At 41.0% G+C, this 21,364-nt stretch overlaps 1 protein-coding gene across 1 annotated transcript; it reads right to left on the minus strand.

Moving 5' to 3' along the window:
* Nucleotides 1-652: 652 nt before the first annotated feature.
* gpm6ba (glycoprotein M6Ba) lies at nt 653-18,690 on the minus strand. The gene is made up of 7 exons (XM_030780105.1): nt 18,621-18,690; nt 5,429-5,615; nt 4,382-4,538; nt 3,640-3,808; nt 3,127-3,200; nt 2,596-2,661; nt 653-802 (listed from the first exon to the last, which is right to left on the minus strand). Exons 1-7 carry the CDS (start codon nt 18,688-18,690, stop codon nt 653-655), a joined length of 873 nt encoding a protein of 290 aa, XP_030635965.1.
* Nucleotides 18,691-21,364: the final 2,674 nt, after the last annotated feature.

Genomic DNA, 21,364 nt, shown 5'->3' on the forward strand with positions numbered 1-21,364 from the left:
AGAGAAATATCATATTAAACCTGGCATACATTAAGTATTAAAAAACAACAACATTCATACACTTTCACACATTTATACATATTTATATATATATGTATAAAACACCAAAAAAAGGAAGTTCCTGCAAAATGTCCTTAATATGTTAGTGCAGACTGTTAGAGGTGTGGGTAGGGCTATGTCTCATTAGTGCATTATAAAGCTAATCAGACCACAACTATGACACAACACCTGTTACAACACTTTTTTTACCTCTCATCATAAAAAAAGAAAAAACAAACCCTTCACAATACCATTATACAGTTGGACATGGTTTAAACCAACCATAACAAATGAAGCAAACTTCATTTAGCTTCACTCCAGTACTCAATAAATATTGTGTAGAACTTTCTAGAAAAAAAAACCCAAAGTCTTATAACTAGTCCTGTATCATAGTTGTGACAGTGTTATGTAGGCTTTATGACACAAAGGTGAGACAGAGCTCCACTGAGTCGTGTTAGTTAGCACTGTGTTGGCTGAGGGCAGTAGCTGATTGCAGCAGGAGTTTCTCTTTGAGAAGGGGGTGGGGGGTGGGGTGAGGATTTAGGAATGGGGAGAGGGTGGGGGGTTAAGGGTGGGAGGGGGGGAAGAGGGAGAGTGGTGGCCTGACTGGTCCTTATGAGTAGGAATTGAGACCTTCCTTGGAGCGCGACTGGACGTCTTGGAGCTCCTGGTCGTCCTTGGTCTTGATATCCTGATACGCGTGGGTCTGGCAGGCGCCTTTCAGGTAAGCCCAGTTAGCCGACAGGATCATCAAGTAGTGGATCTGTAGACAGAACGGGAGGAGAGGGGAGGAAACAGGGAGAGGAGGAGGCGTCATTGGTAAGTGGGTTAGTCAGCAAAAGCCAGCTATATGAGTTAAACTACATTAAATTGTCATCTAAAAACCAACTAATGCAATTCAAGGCAATCCTACATCACGCCTGTAAAATATTGTTATCACAAAGATATGACCGGTATTAGTGGATGGAGATGTTTTGCAATATGTAAACAAAGATGATTAATTTGTACCAGGATGACTGTTAGTAACCAACAGAGAATTGCCAAAACAGAATCTATTCATTAATATTCATTTGTACTAATCACCAGCTGAGGAATATTTTCCCTCGTTTGCCAAGGGCTTTCTGTAAATAAAAGTCAGAGAAAATCTCTTTCTACATAATATAAGTTTATTTTTTCATGAAAGTTGGAATAAAGACTCCTTCACAGATTGTGAAACAAGTATGAAAAAAAACACCCACTAAGCCATATCTGAAAAGAACAGAATAAAATCCGAACTAGACCACAGAAAATATGACACTGTTAAAACTCAAAATGAAGGCACTAACTTTATTCCACAAATGTTATCTAGCTCCAGCTACACAAGTTGAAAACGAACTCTGAGGACCAGTTTCACTTCATGCCCGTCACCGGTACAACATTACGATTAACAAACGAACGAAAACACAGTCTGAAGCTACACACAAAATAAGAAAACATAAACGTGCCTATTATCTTACTGTTCAACTTAAGCAGTGTAACAAACTAGACTCTTCTCATCGACTTGAGTGTTTTGTTTCTTAGTGACCATTGCCTTGGCTAGCAGTGCCTCAGGGCATGTAGCGTAATCAAAATACTGATCCTGAATCAGCTGTATCTAGTCTTATTCTAACCTTAACTGTTAAGTGCTCTGGAACAGTAATGATCTGATTTATCTCTCAGGAACTGGGAAAAAAATGATGAGGGTTGTTTCTTTTCTTTTCTTTTTTTTTTTTTCAATAAAAGGTTATGAAAACCCGATTTATGAGACAGAATCACCGAGGGCTTGAAAACCTTTTAGATCAAATCAACATGGTTATCCTGTCTTTGTAAATGAAATGAACTGATGGTGGGGATTACAATATGAAATCCAGGGTGAGAATGGGGTCAATGACTGATTTTTATATGTGTGTGTGTGTGTATATATGTGTGTGTGTTTGTGTGTGTGAGGACAAAGCCCAGTCCCTTATAATGGCACAGAGAGGCAAAAAAAAAGTTACTACAACACTGTTCACAAATTATTCAACATTATTATCTGTAAACTGCTATATGAAGTGTGTCTCTGTCTGTCTGTCTGTTTATCTGTCTCTCTCTCTGTACCTCTTCAGACTAAGTAAAATTCACAGACTTGTGTGGTAGCTCTTTCAAAGCTCAGGTTTAAAACTTAGTGTTGCCGCTGTGGTTGCTGCCCTTAAACTTCAGAACAGCGTAATTATAGGTGGTAGCCATCATGAAGATGAGCTGGCGGAAAGAGAGCAGACACATGGGCTGTCAGTCCGGAACTGAATCAGACCGAACAACGAGTCAAAACGAATCAAAGGAATCAAAGGAATCAAACTGACCAAACGGATCAGGCGAGTCACGCTACAACCGGAGCTCGCCTGGTTTTCTCACCAATAGGAAGCCCGGGTCAGGTAAGGTCAGGTCAGATCAGTGAAATGTTCGGTGTCCATTAAGTTAATGACACTGATCTGTGCTTTTTGCACTTACGTTAATGGGGCTTATATAGTGAATTAACCCTCATGAGGGTTGGAGTCTTACCAGTGCGATAACAGTAGCTCCAGCTCCAGCGCAGGCGACGATGTAAAGATGGTAGGACAAGTAAAACTGCAGTAAAGAGACGAGTCAATCACTATGATATTCACTGTATCATTAACACACACAAAAAAAGTGTTCACCATATCATTAACATCAACATGCACATCATTTTCTATATCAATAACATTAATAAACAGATTACTCACGACATAATTAACATTAACAAACATATTATTCACTATCATATCCTTAACATACACCGGTATACAATTTACATACACCTGCACAAGCAGCCGCAGCCCTGTTCACCCATACTGACCATAAAAGATTACTGACACTCTATAACATACATAAATGTTTTAGTCACAAAAAACAGAACAGAGTTCTTTCATGCATTTAATAAAAGATATTGAATGACTGGAACATTAAGATGTTAATATTATTCTCCTGAAAACAAATATATATTTTCAAACCACAATTCCAAAACGTTTTTATATTAGAAAATGAGTGTGGTAATTTTCTTTTTTTGGTTACCTCGCTGGTATTGCAGACATCACCCAGTGTGTCTCCACAAACTTTCCCAGGATCTGCAGACCAGGGGATGACACCTGACAAAGGGAACACACACACACACACACACACACACACACACAAAGCATTATGAACGACACGTTTATCAGTGTGGCCTCTGCCCTGCTCTCAAATATCTCTCATAAACATTTATAAAACTTTACAGCCGCTCATTAGCAACACGCAATTTACAGTGGCTAAATTCTAAGTCTCACTAAGACAGGTCACCAGGAACTTCCTTTCACTAGTACCAGATTAGAACTGCAGTTCTTCACTGCAAACTCTTTTTATTTGACAGTTAAATATACATGACTGATGCTCAATGCCTGTGTACTTTTATTCCTTATAGCTATACACACTCACTCCTTGGCAGTGGGTCAAATGGAATTTCTCTATTGAAAATACAAAATGATAGCCAGTGCAGTGTTCCAGTGGGCGCCGAGTTAGGGATTTGGGACGCGGGGGGGTGGGGCGTACCGTACTGCCTCACGTCCACGCAGATGTTGTCTACGGAGGTGATGTTGGCGACAGGAGACTTCATGGCGGAACATGTGGTCCACATGTTGAAGAAGAGGAAGACGGGTATCGCGGAGAAACCGAAAATTCCAAGCCAAGCCAAGAACAGGATGTAGGTCAGGAACACAAACTGGATATAAGGAAACATGTGGATTCAGCCATTTCAAAAGTACCTTTAAACACTTAACACATTTGCCATAAATGAAGACACACAATGACCTGATCAGAGGCGTTGTTGTAATACACTCTACCACAGGCATAACTGTGTACTCCATAACCACACATGACCAGAATCCTAATCCTCTTCATTATATGTAGGGATTCAGGATCTAATATGATGACCTATTTAAAGCCACGGACAGATCTTTAGGCCTATATGAGATTATAGCACTAGCACATGTGAACACACATATGCATGCACACAAACACACACACTCTCTCTCTCCCTTTCTCTTACACACACAGACACACACACACAGACACACACATGCACACACACGCACACGCACGCACACACACACGTACGCACACACATGCACGCCCAAAGGCTTTAAATGCTGATCTTACTGGACATCTGCAGCAATTAATAGAATTAGACTACATGGCACAAACTGTGCCAGAACAACCCCCCAGGGTAGAGCTTGGTGTGTATGTATTTTTAAAAGGGTCTGTGTGTGTGTTTGTGTGTGTATGTTGACCTCACCATGGCACTAATGCAGCGGCCGCATACGGTGGTCTTGAACTCGCTGTGCATCTCTTTGACAGCACTGGTGGTGTAAAAACCTTCGGCCAACAGAATAATCCCGTAGAGGAAGAAGAAAGAGGCCAGGCCATAGATGATGTACTGCAGAATCTGAACTCTGGACAGATACACAAACATAAACACATTACAAAGCCATATTAAATAAGGTCGGTACAAACATACGAAATGACACAATCTGGTTATATGCGTTGAATATGATATTATAGCTGTGTAGACAATACATTGTCTACACATAATCATGCAATAGTATTTTCTGTGTGATGCCTAACGTACAGGCAGCCAACTTGACGCTGATGAAAGGTAATCACAGACAACGAGCGTGAGGTCTGAGTTTAGTGCAGATATGTGATTGGAATGATGATATAGAGAGAAATTTAGTCAGAAATGCCTAGTTATCCATTCACTGTTGGAACTGAGCTGTTTATGTGAGAGGACAAACATATAGCACAAGCTGAACTCAGAAGAAAACAGATCTATTCTGACAACACAGTGTATTACTCACTTCTACACTTAGCAGTGTACATGTACACACACACACACACACACACACACACACACACAGACAAACACAGAGACAAAAACATAAACAGACATTTCATGAGCAAATGGCTCGTGACCAATCCCACATGTGCTCACTCTTTCCCACGCATATGTATAAGATGTGTCGACAAAACACACAGTTCTTTGCTAACTTGACATGACCATCCTTCAACATGGATTCACAGAAACAAAAAGCATACGAACAGCATGAGCACAGTGTAATACACTACACTATAGTGTTACAATAGCTCAGTCATAAGCCCTCTATGAAAACAAGCACTTATTATCCTTTCTTATTGGGGAAATACATATGTATATCTTCCAAGTTTTTGTTCTTAAGACACCTAAGTAGTTTCCTCACTACGTAAGGGAACTGGGAACTCTGTAGGTCAGACCTTAAAGAGAGAGAGAGAGAGAGAGAGAGAGAGAGAGTTAGCGAACACTTACACGTCAATGAGTGTGGCATTGTCGCCGGGCACACGGGAGAAGTGATTCTCCAGCATGGTGACGGTGCCAGTCAGAGCCACGTGGCCACACCCGCAGAAAAGGGCCACGCCACAGAAGCAGAGGATGGTGGCCACCAGCGAGGCATAGGGCACTCCACCCAGACACTTAATGCAGCACTCGAAGCAACCTGCACAGAGAGAAAAGACAAAGAGGACACCGCTGTTAAATCAAACTGCCAGACAATGAAGGGCACGGCTAGGGAAAAATGCACTAAAAATGAGTGTTTGTGGATAAGATTTCAGTCCTTCATCGAGCGATAAATCAAACAGATTCATTTGCAAGTGCTTTCGTCGATTTAGTTTCCGAAGATTATAGGTAGATGTCTGAAAGGATATACAGCTGTCACGTCCCACCTTTTACAGACGCAGTGAAAGGAATCACAGACATCATCGCTAATTATGACAACCACACTTCAAAAGAAATTAACAGGCCATCCATGAAACTTACACTTGTCACTAAAGTCATGAGTTGGCCTGATAATCGGTGTTCTAGCACGCTAAAACTGAACTAGCGCCAGCTAGTGAAACACTTATAAATAATCAGGGAAATGACCATGGAGCTCCTCTACTGGTTTGTTTACAATCGAAGTCAGAATTAAGTGATCTGTAGTTTAATCTGCACCTGCAATTTAGTACGGCCTGAGTTCAGTAGTGCTTCCTCATCTTTACGTTATACCCTGGCCATTCTGTTGGGCTGTCATTTTAATTTGGCAGTAAAACCACCTGTTACAAACATTTTCAATGATGATAATATTCTAATTGCTACCAATTAAAACTGACACCAATGGTCACGCATCAAAACTATCCACTAAGAAATCAGCTTTACTTCCCCAGTTTGGGTGGGGAGGTACAATGTTTCCAAGCCCTTGAAATGAGCGTTAATATTCACTCGCGCTCCGCTAGACCAATGGGCTAATGGGGAGAAATGTCTTAGTGGCTCCTGATTACCCACAAACCAAACCAAACCAAACCGCTTCAGAGAAGCACTTTCTTCTCTCTTCAGTCGTCTCTTTGAACAGGAAAAGTGCATCTCTTCCGCGGCAGCTCTCTCAAACACTCCCCAAGCTGTCCCCCTTTCAAGGTTAGCAAGCTACATCAGAAGTTCCAACTTCACTTACATCCACTCAGCGTTAAATGTTGCATGAGCTTCAGAGCTTAACACAATGTAGAGCCCCTCTTCACTTCACTGGCAGTCCTGGTTCTTTATCTTCTAAGGCATACATTAACAAAGTCATCTCTCACAATTGCACAAATAATGTATTAGCCAATGCTGAATAAATGAACTTCAGGACGACTGTCAGTTATTTTTTGACCACAGAGAGAAACTATAGGCTCACTGTTGGAAAACTGTAGTTACTTTGCCTCTCCTTAGAGAGAATCCAATTAAAGAGGCTGCATAGACAATAAAGGTTTTAAAGAGAAGGCGACACGGTGCACATACAAGGTCACACCTTGTAGCCTCGGAGCGTTCTGACCAGTTCATCACATTAGCAATGCCAATTCACCCAATAGATGATGCGTCAGTGAAAAATTATAGCGGCCATCTGTTCCGCACTGTTAGACCCCATTTATGATTCTCACTTCTACAGGAATTTACCACAGATCTTTGAAAAAAGCTTTAAAAAACCCACAAACTGCTAAATAAAAGAGACATAATCATTAAAATAATCATTTACTGATGACAGAGAAAAGATTAAAAAGCATGTTTAATCATACTGTATGTGGTAAAGACCACTCTACTTGAAACTAAAGACTAGAGTTAAGAGTGTTATGGTAGCACTTCAGTGAAAAAGACAGAGAGACAATGGAACGAGGGAGTATTCTTAAACAGAATGTGAGTTTAATGGCTTATATAATGCTTGTTAAAAATAGCTCCAACATACACACACACACACACATGCACACTGCACACATACACACACACACATACACATAGAGGACATTGCAATTGCACACTCTTGCGTGTACCACTTTGGTGTTTCCATGGCAACCCTATTCCAATTGGTATCCTTAAACACCTCATAATTACAGCAATGTGAGCATCTTCGGAAGACCATTCTGTATCACAGAATACGTTACGGTAAAATCATGTTTAAACAATGAGCACAGCATTGTTAACATTTCATGCTTCAGGTCAAGTCTGTGAGGTAATCAATCTCTCTCTCCCTCTTTTTTTTTTGGCTGTATTTGTTGTATAGCTAACTGCAGGCAATTCCTAGATGCACAGAGAGATAACACTGTAGTTTTATGGAGCGAAATGAACTGAGAAGCAAATTAAATATTCAGATACACTCATAAACACAGAAACATAAGCAAACCTCAACCTTTGCAAGTGTGGATGCCAATATATCAAATTTCATCTTTTGTAAGAACACATGCCAATGTAAATTCATTCAAATGTCCCTGTATAAAACAGATTTACACTTCATACATAATAAATGTATAGCACATAAATGTGTGAACACTAAAAATACCTTTAGCACACAGCATTATGCTGCATATCATGCATGTTTAACGATGACAAATTACACCACACTGAAGTAGTGGGTTTGCAAACAGAACTCCAAGGGGAAGGGCTTTGTTTACTGGTTGATAATTACCATAATGTGCATATGAGTGAAAAATTTCTGCGCTGTCTTGAGAGGTGACGGGAAGAGGTTTTTCTAAGCGAACGCCTTCAGATGAAGAGAGACTGACTGTGCAGAGTGTGAAATCCAAGAGGCAGCCAAAGAGACGAAAGTCTCGGATGAGCAGTTGCGTAACAGCACAGAGAATATTGTATAATGGGTCCGTCCCATTAATGTTAATGAAGAAACACCCCAAGCCGTGAGGTGCAGGCTAAATTAACGAGCACACTGGATGATCTATCTGCATGCCGGACACTGGGGGCGGGGGGTGGGGGGTGGTTTGGGACAGCTTCCTGTTGAATTGCTGAGAAGTCTCTCAAGAGAGTCCACCTAAAGACTTTGCCCATTCAGTCCGACAGTTGAAAGAGGTAGCCGCAAAAGAACAAAACAGCCACTGTTATCACAACTTCACACAAACGTACCATGTAGTCTAAAAACAACAGCCATTTCACATTTTTATCTGTGCCTTAACTTTAGTATCTTGGTACATAGATAAAACCAGCAGGTACTGTACAGAACACTCTAAATGTATTATGTACTGACCTCTTGGCCCTTCTTGAAAAGGTCCCAGACAAATATTAACGGTTTAAATATGAGAGCCTTTTTTTTTTTTTTTTGGGTCTACACGGTGCAGGGACGACTAGCGGGTGCCCATGGTAGTGCCTGCTGGGAAAAGCCATTCATCAGAGCATTAATGGGCGGGAGTCGGGCAGGAAGGGACAGCCCGGGCCAACCATAAAGGAAATCAATGAGCTATTCATTAGAGAAGCATTTAAGGGCTTCGGACGGGCCGAGTCATCTCTCTTACTTTGTTCCAAGAGAGCATTAGTCTCCGCAGTCATGAAATTTTACGACTGGACGGCCAACAGAGATATGAAAAAAAAAAAAAAAAAAGAGGCCCACGCTTTAACGGGCGAATTTGTCTATGTCTCAGCTTTCACTGGATCTTTTTTTTTTCTTTCTCTGTTACCACTGATAAAGACACATGTTGTGCTGTTTATCCTAACATCTGCTCTGGCCACAGGAGACCCAGAACTCTCTCTTCTCTTCTGAAATCCGACCTTCTTGGGAAGCAGACTGCTTTTGATGCATCGACTTTTTGTCCGGCGATGGCAAAGCTGTCTGCCATTTTTTTTTATTGGGTTTTATTGGGTTTCTTTATGTTATAATGATTTACACTAATGCTAAAATAAATCCTAAGACAGATAGCATCAAGTCAAGAAAAATAAAACAACAGCTGAGAGTCTAAGTCTTGCTATAATAACCATTTGGTCCATGAAAGTAGTATGTGGACACATGGAGAGCACACCGTTCCCGGTTCAGGGATCAGGGCAACTTTCATCTTCTTTTGACGTCCAGTATCTATTAGACATTTGATGTGTTATAGGCTGTCCATTGTGTGCCTGTATGTGCTGTGATAATGAATGCCAGGAGATCGGGGGGTGGGGGGTGGGGTGGGGGGGAGAGGACCACAGAGACAGAGGTTTGGAGCACAGACCTAGATGGGCACTGATTCGGAATTACTCCCTTCCCCTCCCCTCCTCCATGTTAATGGCAGATAGACCCACTGACAGCTGTGTTCATTACAAATCCAGTCAATGATACTGCTGGTAAACAGTGCTCTCCACGCCTTATTGCAATTTCTACTGACTTTAATTAATCACAAAACCAGATCATTTCCAATTTGATATTTGGCAGTGAATGTATACTACTGACTCATATCTCCTTGCATTTTTTTAAATGTGACGCACGGTTGAGTCACACTGATGTGATAATTGGTGATGCTATAAAGTAATTCAGTTATCATTTTCATCTTTTGCCAATAATAAATGTGAATGAACCTAAATGGTAGATATAACAAATAAGACTTAAAGGATTAAACTTTACTTAATTGAAATATTTTATCTTATCTTAAAGTATTCAAAACAGTGATGTCAAACTACACATTTTATTATGGACATAGTATTTTCAACGCAGGCATGATCTGCCTATGCTACACGCACTGAGCAGCTTGAACTCAATGTAAAGTGTAAGTTATAGTACGTTACTGTACTGAGTTAAAGTACGTAATTGTACTGGTCCTAGGAGGTTTACATCATTTTTCACTGCTTCTCTCCAAAGAGAGTCTTTTCAGAAGGATACAGTAGATCTGCTGTCAAAGTTTTGGGGCATGGCTTTTTGAAGAGAAAGCAATACATAGAGAGCGAGCAAGAGAGAAACCGAAAGAGAGAGAGAGAAAGAGAGAGAGAGAGAAAGTGAAAGAGAGAGAGAGAATGGAAAGGAGAGGGAGCTGGAGAAAAAGAGAACGAGAGAACGCATTTTTTGGCCTGAGGGCTGGTGAAAAGCGGTTGCCATGGAAGCATGTTACCCACGACCCAGTTGAGTGCACCCGCAGCTGACTGACTCTTCGTTGCCACAGTTTCCACACACTTCCCACACGGATGCAACACAGTGCCAGAATCAGCACTCACCCCAGGGGTTTGTGTGTGTGTGTGTGTGTGTGTGTGCATGCTCATGTGCATGTGCGTTTGCGCATGTGTGTGCACACACAAACGTCTCTTAGTGTGAACTTGACTTTTAAAATGATAAGGCTGAGGACAGAGAGGGCATAGAGGTTCCAGACTCACAGTCTCCCACTGACCCTTGCATTTAATGTCAGACAGCGCTCAGCTCCAGAGCTGGCCTCATGCCCTATCACGGGCCATGTCATACATCTATAGGGAAAGGTGACTTGCTCCTCTGTCCTATTCATTACCGTAACATTCCCATAGCTATAAGGCACTTTCAAATATCTTTGTGAAACAACATGAGTTAACATGCATAAATACAGCATTGTCATTAGAAAAAACAAAAACAGTTTTCACTTTGTTAATCAGCAAAGGTATCAGTGCTACATAAATATAGATAGATAGATAAAAGGGGTATCAGTGAAAAAGGGACATTTTTGTGTAAGGCTGATGAATACTTAAAGAGCCATCCGTCTTGTCAGAGTAAAAGGCCGCTCTTTTATAGAAGAACCACATTCACTTGCAGGGCAACTTTCACTCTGGGAAAATTCTTTTTTTTTTTTTTTTTAGGCAAACACACCAAAGTGATGTCTTTTCAAGCTGTTAGAGCAAAGCCTTTTCCAACTGCCCCCAACTGGCTTGTTATCTGATTCAGACTGCCTTCATCTACAGTATAAGAGCAACAGTCGATGACAGCTGAATCATATTAATGAATGTCACACTAACAAAGGCACAACACACTGGTCCTGGATCAGTTCTTTCTGAGTTTTTTAATGATTGTTTTTTTCCTAATACTCTCAAAGTTCCCTTTCTATATTACTCCTTAACATGTGAGACAAAATATAAAAACTGCAGATGCCTAAGCTCAATTAAATGCTATCTCTATAGTGATGCATTCCCACAATATTACTCAAGAACTCAAATATAGTAGGTTACAACAAACAACAGGTTTTTTGTGGCTGTGGAAACCATTCCAATACCATGAACATGCACAGGCACTAAGGAAAGTCAACATTTTTCTTTTCTCAAATAGGAAAACCTGTCACTGCAGTAGACCTTGATACCAGGGGAGCAGAGAAATATGAGGAATGCCATTTTGTCTGGCCATTGTGGTTTTATCTCCACAAAACTCTTTCCCAGGGTCCATGTGCACTCCAGCTGCTGGAAATATAATCTCCTCTAAAACCCAGGTATTAAGCAGACACAGGTTAGCCACAAATGCCCGAGTCTAGAATGAAGCCGTTCTAGAATGAAACCATTCTGGAAGTCATTCTAGAACAAAGCCATTCTAGACTGTTCCAGAAAGTCGTCACAGTGGTAGGTAAGAGTAACAGAAAAAAAAGCATAGTACAGGCTCAATGTCAAGAAGAAAGAGAGGGTAAAACGACAATCTCTGGTCCATATTCACATGGCTAATGACCCAGATATGCCTGGGCAAACCTCAGTGCTGTCATTGACCGATGAAGGACAGGACGCGTTTAGCTGGAGTAAGTGGCTCTAATGAAGTGAACAGCTTTTAGAGCCCCCCCCCCCCCCCCCCCCCCCCCCCCCCTCCTCAGCACCAGTGGGTAGATGTGATCGATGCTCGCTGTGTATTTTTCAGCCAATGTCCCACGTGGGCAGTTACTCGCGGTCCCTCGGTCTTTAGCTAGAGTGTCTGTCTCGATCTATTAGTGCACTCTGGCAAATCCGCATTTAAACTCTGCCAGCTGTGAAGGCTGCTGAACTTCCGTCAGCCTGCACTGAACCCGCGCGCGCGCGCAGACACACACACACACACACACAGGCACACACACCGACACACACACACACACACACACAGACACAAACACATACACACACACTTCATTGAATTACACTTGTTAACATCACATCAGAGCTGATGCAAAATTGTTCCCAGTTGTGTAGATGCGGTGTTATCGTATTGTCTGATGAATGAAAAGGATTAGTATTGAGACTGGAACACGACCCACAGAAAATGGGTGATTAAAAAGGGCCTCGGTCCAAAAGACATATTTCAAATATAGCATCTGTACAGCACAGGTATAAAACATAAATACAGTAAAGTATAAAGTCAAATTAAAGGCATGCGGTAAATCACAGTGTGTCTGTGAAAGTCTGTATTGATTTTTAAATTGGTTGATAATAAACTATTCATATCCAGCTTATCCATTTCAAACAGCAAGAACCATTATGACATTCGACTCTTCTTCCCAAATTCTATAAATTTAGCGACAGGACTTCAGGATATTAATCATTTCATAAAAAGCTTACAGTCATGGAGCTTTAGAAAAGTGAATAATCAGAACTACACAGAGAGCTTTTCTCTGACCTACTCCACATACTCCTCACATCTAGTCTCATTAGACCTATTAACAACCTTTCCTCATTTACATGATGTACAAGTTTTTTTTAATGACAAATCTCTGATTACTCTCTAAAAATGACTGCAGGTATTTACTGCCTTAAATTTGTAGATCACTCATGTCGTGTTAATTCGGTAGAACCAGAAATTTAAGTTGATGATTTTCAGTAATATTGTGATATACACTAACTTCAGAGATGAAACGTTTTGCCAGTTTAAAAAAAAAAACATGTTAAATCAAATTTTGTTTTTTTACGCTATGGTCATAGGATGGGTGCTGTTTCTTTGGTGCATTCAACAAAATATCAAATCTTGATAGTATGAAAACAATCACATGAAATACGTCTTTTGGATGCTATAGAAGAGACAAGCCAGTGAGGCAGCGTAGCGTTTGCTTCTTCACATGTGTGTGGGAGGATGTTTCCATTTTTAGGCTTAATATTCCTTCATCTGTGATACAGTACATCCTCCGCAGAATTCGGGTCGCGAATCACAAGAAAATGAAAATGAAAGGAACAGCATACCGGTATACAAGCGAAATTTTTTTTTTTTTTTTTGCTGAAAAAGAAATACAAATGAATATGAAAAGATGACAAGTTGCGATGTCATTGTAGGTTTTTTTTTTTTTTTTCCCCGTGATGAAGAGTTCAGTCAGGACAGAGGGATTTTGGGCGGCAGATTGCACACCAGTGGGCACAATGGAGTGGCTCCATAAAAAGGGAAAAGACTGGCATCAAACAGGAACAGGGCATGCTGTGCCAACCTGCCCGCTAGAACTATTCATATCCACATATGAAACACACACACACACACACACACACACACACACACACACAAAGACACACAGACACACACGCGTACACACACACACACACACTCAGAGACATGCAGGCACACACAAACAAGTCCATAAACATACAAGGACAGATCCAGTGCCAGATGGAGGCTGTCAGCATGCCCTGAGCAAACTGCTCCAAATGAGAGACACATGAGCTGCTCCCCCTGTGTGATGGCTTTCACATGCTCACAAGACCCAACACACCTACCGGGAAACGGAGAGAGAGACGGAGAGGTAGAGAAAGAAAGAGAGAGAGAAACAGAGAGAGAGAGAGAGAGAGAGAGAGAGTGGTAAAAATAAGGACGTAAAAAAGTTCCTTGGGAGGAAGTAAGAATGCTAGAAAGGAAAGTGAGAAAAGAGGGGAGGGGACAGAGCTGAAAAAGAAAATAAGGGACAGACAGAGAGAGAGAGAGAGAGAGAGAGAGAGAGAGAGAGAGAGAGAGAGAGAGGCATGTTGTTGTTGTAGTTTGGAGTGGTTTGCTCGAACACAAGTGATGGAGGATAGGATAGAAAAGCAGACAAAAAGAGAGAGAGAGGGGCGAGAAGATGAAAGTGGACAGCGGCATGGAGGGATCTTGGAGCTAGATGTGTTGGTGGAAGATGTGGCCAAACCCCTGATTAAATGTCAGTGAGGTAGTTGAGATACCAAACAGCGTTAGCTCACAGAAATACAGACACAAGACACCCACACTCACACACACACACACACTAAACACACACTCCCTGGCATGTTTGTCAGTCCATCAGCTATCACAGAGAGAGGATTGCTAAAAACGGTGCCAAGGCCGGAACTAAACCAAATCTTTCCAACATAATAAAGAAACAAGTTCCACTCTGGAGACAAGAGCTGTTATGTTGCTAGGAAAAGGAAAGATATGCTCTTTACAAGAAAAACAACGCATTATCTGATGCCATATCTTACATACAGAAATGATCAACTTTACTGTCTACAAAGATATGTCTAAAATCATTTTTAAAAATCAGTTGGACGTTCACTAGTGTATTTATTTTGATACTTGAGAGATGTCAGAGACTAAATGTTTGCGTGTCTATTGTGTGTTGCTAAAGCTGTCCACAATAGCACATTGGTCATAACAAGCTAGTGCCTGAGAAATAAGTTTATCTCGCTTCAGGGCATAAATATTCACGTCAGCGTTACAAAGAGGGCTTTTTGGTCAAGCATCCATGTGATTTCTTCTCAAACCACTCACCACTCTTTTTTTTCATTTACTGCGTGATCCCCCCCCCAACATGCTTTCACATGCAACTTTCCGTGACGCTAAAAAAAAGGCTAGCGGACAAACCACCAGACAATCCTGAGTCAGGTAATTTACTGTAATGGTTGTCCTGAACAAAAGCCAGTTTCTCCCCCCATTTTTTTTTTTTTACCCGTGGTCCTATCTTGGCGACATCGTGCCGAGTTGTCTTGCATTTGTGAATAGTGTACATTTTTGTTTGGGAACATTTGCTCTGTCAACAGCTGGGTTGAGCTGAAATCTTTACAGGTTCATAGAAGTTGCTTGACGTTCATGTAAACCACGCTGACGTTTGTATAAACATTTGGGGCCACAAAGTATAGCAGCGTGTAAAACATTAGTAGCTAAGCAACCTAATATGGCCTTTTGGGACGTATGAGTCTCTCGGGAGGAGAGATGTTATGCTGATTGGTAGTCTATGACCAGAGCTAAGCAGTGATTCGTCAATTTCTGTTCGGTGTGGTACTAACAGACTGATGTTTATGAGTTGATCACAGAGTGGTAATTGGCTCTTCTGATGTTGTCAAAGTGGATTTAATGTTTAAGCAAATTGTTTTAAAGAGCAACGCAATAAATAAATATGGGTCCCTATTGCAATTTAATGTCTTGAGCTTCGTCGTGCTCATCCTCCCAAGGGAGACAGACTACTGCGTCTCCATCCCGTCCCTACACCTTCAGCGCTGCAATGATGTCATCTCTTTGATCTGAGGATGTAGTCCACCACCAAGGATCCAGCCAACAAATGTGCACACGCAGTTATGTAAGAGACATAGGACTTCTCCTCCATCCCACCCTCTCCCCCTACCCCACAATTCAGAAAGTCAGAAAGAGAGAGAGAGAGAGAGAGAGAGAGAGAGAAAGACACAGACAAAGGGAGAGAGAGAGAAAGAGACTAGGCATTGGTTGATCACAGTCATGTGTCTGATATGTGATCCTTGTCAATGACATGGTTAACAGGATATGAAAATGGCATGCAAATGAAATACAAATAAATGTCTGACGTTAATTGACGCAGATCAAAGATGCGTCTAGTGCCTCATATACCGGCTGATCAAACATCCCTGCATTCGGAACACACTTCACCTCTGGGTATACATACACAGTCTGACTCAAAAATGTATTTTAATAATAAGAAAAAAATGGAATGCTTAACCCAAATCTGTCTCCAATACAGTTGTCGGTTTAAAAATATCTTTCTGGTGTGTAGGAAAGTCATAGGAACCTAACTGCCCAATAGGAAAAGCAGGTTCTGGATAATCAAGGAAACATGAAAAATATCAGTAATCTGGGATTATATATTTTCATGATGTACATTAATCATTCATTTTATTGTAACAACAGCAAAGGATTCCCAGGACATGTCAGTGTAAGTGTATTACTGTCATATCATGAATCAATTTATATGAAAATCACTTGACATCTACAGAAATTTATAACAGCTCACTTCATAGACTTGCTAAAAGCAACATTGATGTAAATAGAATTTGGGCTCTCTGCTGGCTCTCGCCCACTAATGCCAGCTCTTGAATCAGCTCTCCAAATGTCCACTCTGTTTTCAACCATAGCAAGTAAAATATTACGACTGACCCCAGATCTGTAGCTACTCAGTCACTGTGAATTTGGCCTGGTCCGCCAACAAGCAACTTAGAAGAGCATCTAACCAAAACTGTGAATTTTACCAGAGCATGTAGGGGGTCTGACACAGACAATGACCGGGTAAGCTTATCAAATAAATTGCTCTTCCAAGACCTGCTGGTCACTGAGGAGAAACAGAACTATCGTGAGGTGAATGGTAAAGCAATGGCTTTTTCAAACAGACTACATTTTTCTTAATCGACTCTTATTATGTGCTGTCCACTGCACACTCACATCTATTAGCTTCTGTCTTAAAATATTCATTTAATCAAGCCAGTGGCAAAACTCACCATAGATGAGAAGAAATATAATATTCATATGAGAGAGAATGATCTGTTTCTGAAGAGCTGATCAGAGACTGTAGGAGTTAATGAGTCTTGGGAACACTGTCAAGTAGAAGACTGATGATTTTAACAGGATTTCTTTTCTTTTTTTTTATGGTAGAGAGACACCTGATCTCACCACAGGTGAGACTATAGCATCGCTAATCTCTTAAAAGCAGAGTAAGACACCATTGTGGCTTAGACTGCATAACAGGGCAGAGGCAATGGTCTATGCATTGCACCTCTCATGAATATTCATACTTGGAGCAATCTTTCATATGGGCTGAAATCTTTCACCTGGACTCAGCACGCAGTAAAAAAACAAAACAAAAAAAACGCACTTAAGTTGTTGGATCTAATTAGATAAACAGTAAGCTGAACTGGGATCAAGGGTCAAGAAGGGGGCAGGGCTGCTCTATACTCTGACAGCCATGGTCTCTTGAGACTTTAAGAGAGGCTTTATACATCGACGATTGAAGCCTTGTTCAGTTTTGCTTGCCATAATCCTGATCTCAACCAATATCATCACGAAAAATCAGAACACTCTGACGACCTGTGTTTAAGCCTGCGCTGTTTTAAAGATCCGGGGGAAAAGACGTAGGATGAATGTCAATAACGTTATGGTTTTTGATCAAAGGGCCTTTAATGATGATGGAGTTACATATTTATTACAGTGATAGTACATGGTTGTCAAACCTCTTGCTCTTTTATAATAATGACTTTATATCCAAGTGGATTGGATTCTGAATTTGGCGACAACACCATACTATCTAAATCTAGTAAGGAAAGCACACAATAAACTGTTCTTTTTGATTCAACAAGACAACAGTGTCTGGCTAATTTATTCAGACATGTCGATGAGAGACAGCCCTACAAATTATTAAGCGAAATGGAGATAATACCAGTTTGGTGGTCATTCGCCGTTCTGCAGCCTAACAGTGACAGAAAACAGTCCTAGCACCCATCTACCCATTGCCTCCCAAGGTAAGCGAATGAACAATGTAAACAACATGTCCTGTAAGAAAGGCGACACCTAAACCTCGCCTCGTACAACAACAATGCCTCCGACGACACCGACGGAAACATCTGGACGAAAAAAAAATCCTTGACGCACCTCATAGACTAAATAAATTTGAAGTATTACTGCTTATTCACATTTTGAAAGGATCCGTTCTCACCGTGATTTAAAGGCGTCCTAATATATATAAACATAATAAACACTCGTGCGTACTGATGGATAGCCTATAGCCGACACTTGCAGCAGTGGACATTGTTGTGTAAGATGCAATAAAGCACACCGTCATTACCTATGGACCTTAGACTAGACAGCAAAACATTTTCGAGAGGACAAGATGCTGAAGAGGTTTAAACGACATTTTAATTATATCAGCTGTGTGACATAAAGAGCTTCAATATAGGAAAATGCCCGCCCGATTCATTCGACGCGGCGTGAGCGCTGCTTTTGCGAGGTGTGAAGCGCAGCCATCGCAAGTAGGTTAAACCCTTCTCTAAACAGCAAGGGCGAAGCGACTTAACCAGAGTAATTTCTTTTTCTGTAAAATAATGAAAGGTTAATCTGTACCTTTGCTTTCTTGGCTTTCATCTTGATTCTCTTCAGCTGTAGTTTCCATGGCTGGCTTCATCCCATCCATTAGGAATTCTTCTCTTTGGACACTTTTCCTTGCTTAGTGGTTTAGTGGCGTTACAGAGCTCTCTCTCTCTCCCGCTTTCTCTCTCTCTCTCTCTCTCTCTCTCGTGTATTTCACAATCCGCCTCGAAGACGTAAAGGTCTTGTCAGATTAAATTTTGTTTAAATAAGAAGCCCATAAAGGATGCCGGTTATGCTAGTTCACCACTTACAATCTCAGTTCAAGATTAAAACCAGTCGAGCGTGATTATGCGCACGTTCTGAGCAGCAGATCGGAGTAGGTTCCAAGAAGAATGGGATAAAGCAGATTCCGCTACGCGAGTAGCGTCTCATCGACAGACTCCAATAGACACCAACAGAAGAGGTTCTCTCTTCCTCTCCCTCTCTCTCTCTCTCTCGCACATACACACACACCACACACAAAACACTTCATCTGGTGACACGAGAAAGGGACAGGAAATTGTTGTGATATGAAAGGTATGAAACAGGTATACAGTAGATGAGAACAATGAGCGAAAAGTAAAAAAGACACCAAAACCTGAACAGAAAGAGAACTTGAAATTTGTATTTTAATTTTAGGATGTATATAACATTTTTTTTCAGAAGGTGATTAGAATAAGAGAACACCACATGTTCTAGCCTGCCTGACTGTTTGTGTACTGTTTTAGACACTGAGCCATAAAACCATAAGAAAAAGATAATAACCATACATACACTGCAACAAAGGGGGACCATCTGCTTGGAATCCTCTTAAATAACGTATTAATTCTCATAAGCAGGACATTAAATAAGATATTAATTCTCAGGCACATGGCATTATGGTGTTTTGAAATGCGTCAAAGCCCAAGAAAGCCTCACATCACCACAATACAAGAGTAGAGGGAATAAAAGGTGGATTGAGACAAATAATTTTTACCTTCTAAGGCACTTTTTGTAAAGACTAACCAAAAGGGGTTGAGGGGTGGGGGTGGAATACAAGAATACAGCAGAAGCATACAAGACCATAAATGAATCAATCCAGGCAGTCTTGGCTAAAAGAAATGAAAAGAGTAATAGAAGAAGGATAAAATGTCCGGCCGTGACTCTGCAACAATTTGCCTTTTCAAAATTCAAACACCAATTTCTTCAATGTTTCATTTTGCCTGGTGTAACAGAATATCTTATATCCCTGTTTGTCTTATAGACATACATACACTTGTGCCTTACTACTTGCTTAAGGCTCCTACACAATGTCCAATAAAGAACAGTAACTCTCTCCCTTTCCCTCCTTTGCTTTTGTTAGTAGATGTGCAATTTTGTTTGTAATTTTTAGCCATTACACAATGACCGGACAATGAATTAATACAGTTTTCCTGAACTGCTATACATCAGCTCCATAAATAAAATGTACTGTTTTACTGACATGGCTAACTTTGTGCTTAGAAATCTATGTCGCACCACAAGAGGACTGAACTCTTTGCAATGTTTTTTTGTCCATAAAGTCATATAACATTTCTTATAGGACAATATGAAGGCTGCTGGTTTGCACTGTAATATAAAAATGACCTTTAAGCGATTATACTATTGTTTTGCCCTTGTATTATATATTATTGTTTTGCCCTTGTTTCTCATATTTACTAAAAACACCCAATGAAGCCTACAACCATACACATGGCTTATACCAGCATTAATATCCATTTATGGATTGTTCTGACTTAAGGGACTGCATATTATGGATGGTGAAATTCTGAGGCTCCGCCTTCTTCATGCGTGACCGTGTCATCAGTTGATGGCATTTTGACCAATCAAAATCGAGGAGTGGTAGAGAGGGACGTGGCCTCTGACATGTGGAGCAAACTGTGCTTTGACAGACATGTGTGGCAGTTATGAGGCGACCCTTTTTTAAATCTCATAGTCTGTTTTGCTGTGACATCCTCAAATAATCTGGGTCGCATCCACAGATTAAGCGCTTGTTTAGTGGAAGAGGGACAGTGGTCTCTGGCAGTCTCTACTCTAATACTCACAGGTCTCAGCTGTGTGCACACATGAGTGTACACACACACACACACACACACACATTATGATTTGACTAAACAAATGATGCCATTTCCCCAGACTGGTCAGACTAAGATGGTACAGCTTTCGGTTTTAATTTGATTCTCCAAATCCCTTCGCTGAATTAAAGTTAAAAAAAAAAAAAAATGCAATTAACGACAGCTTTTTTCCCTCCTAATGGAACAAAGCATGAATTCAATCTGCCTTCAGCAAAACAACAGAGTAGCATTCGCTGGATCAGTGGTTTTATGGCGGTTTATTGGCTCATACCCATGGTATGCTGAAATAGGTCATACATGACACTTACCCATAATGCTTTAGAGTGTGAACTTCAGCGCGTGTTCTGACTCAGGTTCTCACCTGAATGCTACCAAAGTGGAGCAGCTGATCGAGACAACTGCTTCCCTTGGGTCGACTAGTGCATCTTACAGGGTAAAGATAATGATCTCAATAGCCAACCTCTGCCAAGCTCCCGCTGGAAATCTCTAAAGCTTTTATGGTCATCTTATCTGTGGTCAGGTTGAGGGAACTCAATAGCCAACCCCTGCCAAGCTCTCAATGGAAATCTCTAAAGCTTGTATGGTCATCTTATCTGTGGTCAGGTTGAGGGGTGCTCTCCATGTCTGAGAAGGTCCAGAACAACA

This window comes from Chanos chanos, chromosome 7, assembly GCF_902362185.1.
Source record: "Chanos chanos chromosome 7, fChaCha1.1, whole genome shotgun sequence".
Taxonomy (NCBI): Eukaryota; Metazoa; Chordata; class Actinopteri; order Gonorynchiformes; family Chanidae; genus Chanos; species Chanos chanos.